The sequence below is a fragment of the Ipomoea triloba genome, chromosome 11 (genome assembly GCF_003576645.1).
Source record: "Ipomoea triloba cultivar NCNSP0323 chromosome 11, ASM357664v1".
NCBI lineage: Eukaryota > Viridiplantae > Streptophyta > Magnoliopsida > Solanales > Convolvulaceae > Ipomoea > Ipomoea triloba.
This window is the reverse complement of record NC_044926.1, coordinates 14,028,908-14,034,969: the sequence shown is the minus strand read 5'-3', so window position 1 is coordinate 14,034,969 and position 6,062 is coordinate 14,028,908. Positions and strand designations below refer to the sequence as shown.

The 6,062-nt window shown below is 36.7% G+C and overlaps 1 protein-coding gene across 1 annotated transcript; it reads left to right on the top strand.

The window, feature by feature from the left end:
- Window positions 1–243: 243 nt before the first annotated feature.
- LOC115996711 (probable methyltransferase PMT25) lies at window positions 244–5,690 on the top strand. Its single transcript, XM_031236080.1, has 9 exons — window positions 244–381; window positions 1,184–2,130; window positions 2,220–2,369; window positions 2,980–3,250; window positions 3,348–3,458; window positions 3,542–3,716; window positions 4,482–4,754; window positions 4,890–5,084; window positions 5,176–5,690. Exons 2-9 carry the CDS (start codon window positions 1,204–1,206, stop codon window positions 5,402–5,404), a joined length of 2,331 nt encoding a protein of 776 aa, XP_031091940.1. The 5' UTR covers window positions 244–381; window positions 1,184–1,203; the 3' UTR covers window positions 5,405–5,690.
- The last annotated feature ends 372 nt before the right edge of the window (window positions 5,691–6,062 follow it).

The following is a 6,062-nucleotide window of genomic DNA, read 5'->3' as shown; positions in this document are numbered from 1 at the left end:
ATATTAAAATAATTTTTTAAGATGTAATCAAACACTAAAAATGAAAATATTTTCTAAAAAATCACTCATTTTTCAAAAGTCATTTTTTTTTTATTTTCCAAAAAAATCCTAATTGGAGAATCTATTTGGGATTTGTTTAGAGAATAGGGAGTATGAGGGATAGTAGAAACACAGTAGACGAAGTTAAAGGGTGACAGCCGCGCAAAATAGGATTCCCACTTGCGTTTGAGCGACTGTCGGCAATGATTTCGATTTCCAACCCCAACCCCACACTCCATTCCCTACTTAATATTAATAGACTCCCATCATATTTCGGTCTCTGCACAAAATGAACTTCAAACACTAGATTGTTTGGACAAATTCCTTTCACCCATTTCCAAGGTACATACTATCTGTGCATGAAAGTACATTGTAAACATTGTTCAATTCAGTTATTGCTTGCCGAAGCTCTGCTTTTTATGTTCTTGCTCCTTTCTTCTCACCAAATCTGCTTTCTAGTGTTCTTGTTTGATCTGGAGAGTATTTGTTTTTGGGAAAGTTAGCTTCTTTGCCCAGTTATTGCACAAAAAAATTTAAAATCTAGAAGACAGTTGTGTAATTTATTGTGATCTGGATGGGTTGATTTTGGGTTGGGGATGGGATCTGTGTGCCTCTTAACTTAGTATCGTTTTTAGAGGTTTATTTTGTTCTGATTATGTAGTGTAGAGAAAAGGGGGAATTGAATCGGTATTTAACTTTATAGTTGTTGGGTTTAATTCGAATTTCTACCTTTTTATGATTATATGATTTTTGCTTTATGTGCACAGTGCAAGTGAAGAGATTATGCTTTCTAATTTAGGATGCAATGCAATGTTAATCTGCAAGTTACAATTCTTGATGCCAGCTTAAAGAATGCTGTTTCTGTTTGATCCATTGAAGTTAACTTGTGTGTTTGTTCTGCAAGTAACAATTCTCGATGCCAGATTCTGTTCTTTAATTTTATGTAATTAACGTTCATTTCTTTTCTGCATACTGCAGGACCATTTATAAGCTTGCTTAGATGATATATTAACAATAACTCTGGTTCTAATTTTGAATTGAATATTTGTTTTTCTCAACTCATGTATTCATATTATCTATCTCAGTTTCAGGAGATTTATTAATATTTCTTGTTTCAGAAGTTCACAGTTTTGATACTTTGCAGGTTGAAGAAAGCTAAGGCTAATGGCTTCTGGGAATATCTCCCGAGCCAATGGAGGGAGATCCAAATGTTATTCAACAGTTACTATCGTGACTTTGCTTGGATTCTGTATGATTGGGATTTGGATGTTGATGTCATCGTATACTATTCCTATTCAGGACATGGAGTTTTCTTCTTTAGATACAGAGAATGAGGTCAAAGTGAAAGCAACCAAGAGTATTAAGGGCAGATTTGCACTTAGTTTAGATGATTCACAAACAGATGGGGAGACTGATATCAATTCTGATGCTGAGTCCAGTTCAAACACCAATGGTGAAGATACAAGTTCAAATGATGAAGAATCAAGTCATGTGAGTGGGGATTTGGATAATGAAGTTGAAAAGTCAAATTCTGATGGATTTGATCAAGCACAAGAAAGTCTCCAAACAAATGTAAATGAGTCTGAAGACAACACTGGAGAGGATGCAGTTAATTCTGAGCACACAGAGGGCAGTGATGAAAATTCAAAGCAAGAGGATGAAGATAATGCTGAGACTAAGCAAGATGAAGCTTCAGATGATAAGTCTGGAAGTGACAAGGAAGATAACCTTGTAATCAACCAGAATGGAGATGAAGTTTTTCCATCAGGAGATCAGTCTGAGATTTTGAAGGAAACTACTATTCAGAATGGCCCTTGGTCAACTCAAGCTGCTGAATCTGCAAAAGAGAAGGAATCACAAGAATCTGTACTCTCCATGGGTAATAATGGCCATAAGTGGAGGCTGTGTAATACCAGTGCTGGACCAGATTATATTCCTTGCTTAGATAATTTACAAGCCATACGCAAGCTTCCAACTACAATGCACTATGAACATCGTGAGAGGCACTGTCCAGAAGAAGCTCCATCATGTCTTGTTCCACTGCCTGAAGGATACAAGCAGTCCATCAAATGGCCTAAGAGCAGGGAGCAGGTATAGTTTCATGCAATGTTCTACTTGCTTTTCTTCTCTGATTGCAATTTTGTTCATTTAATGACCCAGGATGTTTGCTCATTTTTCAGATATGGTACTCCAATGTACCTCACGCCAAACTTGCCAAGGTCAAAGGGCATCAAAACTGGGTCAAAGTTACTGGTGAATATCTTACTTTTCCAGGTGGTGGTACTCAGTTCAAGAATGGAGCTCTCCACTATATTGATTTTGTCCAAAATGTTAGTTCTTTCAAGCTCCAAAGTGCTCTGTTTTTATTATTTATTTATTTATCACTTTTTCTACCTTCACCACTCAGTATCAACTGTTTTTCTTATTCCTGTAATAGTGAATAGTTTCTTTAGTTACAATGTGCTGTGCTTTAGATATTTTATTAATAATTGTATAGGAAAAAGTGTATTTTTCATCTCTTTCCTTGCTATACAAGAGTAAGATTTTATACTCATCATTACTTCTACCTGGTGGAGTTTTCTACTAGAAAGTGGTATGCATTGCATTGATTCCTCAATGAAGCTATATCTTTTCTCAATGCCATGCCACAACATGATAAAGCTAAAAACGCATTGCTCATGCAACTTACTTGAGCATATATAGACACATTGCTACCTGAATTTTAAATTTAGGCAGAAAATGTTTGGCTGTGTTGTCTTTGTGTATCCTGTTTTCTGGGTCAGAAAATAAATTTTGAAGCTCCTAGTTACTTAACCTATGATTATTTTTGCAGACATTTGCAACATGTTTCGATTAATGGGGATCTTTGTATTATAGAGTATTGTTGATGAATATTTTCTGGTTCATTTCTTGAAACTGGTGTTTTTTCTGGCAATGCAGTCTCTTCCTAAAATTGCCTGGGGAAAAAGAACTCGTGTAATATTGGATGTTGGATGTGGAGTGGCCAGTTTTGGAGGATACCTTTTTGAGAGAGATGTACTTGCAATGTCGCTTGCTCCAAAGGATGAGCATGAGGCACAAGTGCAGTTTGCACTAGAAAGGGGTATTCCTGCTTTCTCAGCTGTTATGGGTACAAAAAGACTACCCTTCCCCAGTAAGGTGTTTGATGTTGTCCATTGTGCGCGCTGTAGAGTTCCATGGCATATTGAAGGTGAAGCTTTCAGCTGGCCCCATTGGCTGTTATGCTTGTTGGTTGTATCACGTACGTATATCAATGTACTGATGGCTAACGTCTTAGTAAATTGCAGGTGGTAAGCTTCTGTTAGAATTGAATCGTGTCTTGCGGCCCGGTGGTTACTTTGTATGGTCTGCAACTCCAGTATATCGTAACGATCCTGAAAATGCTGGCATTTGGAAAGGTGATTGCCAATTAATTGATAAAATTTTTATCCGTTCTCTAGCAAGTCATGGTCTAATGCCCCATTCTCTGATTTTTGTGCAGCTATGTCTGAGCTGACAAAGTCAATGTGCTGGGAGCTAGTGGTAATAAAGCAAGACAAGTTGAATGAAGTAGGTGCTGCAATATTTAGAAAGCCAACTTCAAATGATTGCTATGATGGAAGAGCAGAAAATGAGCCACCGATCTGCAAAGAGGCTGATGATCCCGATGCTGCCTGGTACAGTTCTGTTAAACATTGCATACTTATTAGTGATATCCATCTATCACAAACTAGCATTAAGAAGTATAAAAAAGCAGTCAAAGGTGCATTATAAATTTACATATAGAAAATTGCAACCAGAAAGAAGAGCGAGGAATCTTGTTGGATTTGTAAAAACGTTAGGAAATTTGCCGGATCTATTAAAACCACCCTGGATATCTGCTGCCATGATAAATATAATCATAATGCTGCAAAAAATGATTTCGTTGATTTTATGGTGCAAAGCATTCATGTACAGGTCTGTTAAGTAAGACATGAAAAGAATATAAGGGTTCTGGTGAAAAGTGCAGAATTGCATTGGTTATTTGAAAACCATTGATATCTAATAGTTGTTGAAAAAAAAGAGGTTTTCTGCATTACTTTCTTTGCGATCCCTCTTTAAATATTGTCAGTCAAGTCATAAGAAACTACTTGTATTTAAATTTTCATGACCTGTTGTTCTGAAATGCACATGATTTTTTAGCGGCTTCTAAACAGTTATCTATTTGTGTGTTATTTACTGCCCCGCTTATTGTGCTAAGCAAAATTGTGAAGCTAGCATAAAAAGCACCATCTTCAGTGCTCAGGGTTCATTTGTTGCAAAAACATCTGTTTTGAAGGAAAATATCCTCTTTCCATTTACATCCCTTCCTACAATGATAAATATTTCATTGATCCATTGAAAAGCCGTTCTGCTTGAAAAATGTGTTTATTTTTATTTATTTATTTATTTATTTTGTTCAGGAATGTGGAGCTCCAGGCATGTATGCACAAAATTCCAACCGGAGGATCAAAACGTGGATCACGGTGGCCTGAGGTATGGCCAAAGAGGTTGGAGAAACCACCTTATTGGTTAAAAAGTTCCGAACTAGGAGTTTATGGTAAATCAGCTCCAGAAGATTTCACTGCTGACTATGATCATTGGAAAACCGTTGTGTCGAGGTCATATCTGAAAGGTTTTGATATTGACTGGTCATCAGTGAGGAATGTCATGGACATGAAAGCTGTGTATGGAGGGTAAGTTATTATTCTTTATTTTGCTTTCTTTCTTGGATGTGTCATTCTTTCTTTAGTTTCTGGCAGTTACATTTTTCATTTTATGATAAAAAAAACTGCGACCTTTAGCCGCTGAAAAATTTATTCTCCTTGCAGATTTGCTGCAGCACTCAAAGACTTGAAAATCTGGGTTATGAACATAGTTCCAATCCATTCACCCGACACACTCCCCGTTATATTTGAGCGTGGTTTGTTCGGGATGTATCACGACTGGTGTGAATCTTTCAGCACATACCCTAGATCATACGATCTTCTCCACGCTGATCATCTTTTCTCCGAGATGAAGGAACGGTAAGATTTTTCACACTGCCGCCTCTAACACTTGCTCATAAACGAACTTTACGGGGGGTAAGTGACATGGGGACACTCTTTCGAAAAACAGGTGCAGCCTTGAGGGCGTTATTGCTGAAGTGGACCGGATTCTGAGGCCGAAAGGGAAACTGATTGTCCGGGACAATTCTGAAATGATACTTGAACTGGAGAAAATAGCTCGATCGCTACACTGGAAAGTGAAATTTACTTTCTCAAAGGACGATGAAGGATTGCTTTGTGTAGAGAAGACACAATGGCGCCCAACACAGACAGAGACTATAATGTCAGCCATCGCATAGTTAGTAGTTACACTACTTGTTGATTGCCAACAAAGGCTAATCATCTTCAAGTTAGGTATACTGCATTTCCACTTCATTATTGAGGATGCATGTTTAGTAGATTCACACTTACACATCATATTATTATTATTATTATTATTTCATGCGTATAATTGTTTCCAGTTTAGAGAATGTTTTATGTTCATTTTGCACGCTGTAGACTTAATCTGTTGGAGTTGCTTTAAAGTATAAATATGAATGGAAGAAGGCAGTAATGCCTTGATTGCTAAGAGTATGATGACAATTATATACTCTATGATTTATCTTTTCTACCATGCAATGAGTTTAGTATTTGTTTTAATTTTTAAAACTCCTTCATATCTCAGGAATGGGATGTTATAAGTGTTTATTTTTTTTTAATCATGACGGATTATTATTATTATTATTTTTTGTAGAAAAAATTAAAATATTTAAAGTAAAAAAAATGCTTGACGACTGCTGCCGCGTCTTTTTTCTGTTCATCTATACTTTCTCAACGTGTTGAAATACAAAGAGGTTCAATTTCGCCTCCACAAAAGCTCAGTCTCATTACCTTCCATATGAGAGTCACTACATGTCATCTGAGCACAAGGGAGCACAAGGTGTTTGGCACAGCGAATTTTTTTTTAAATATAAATTA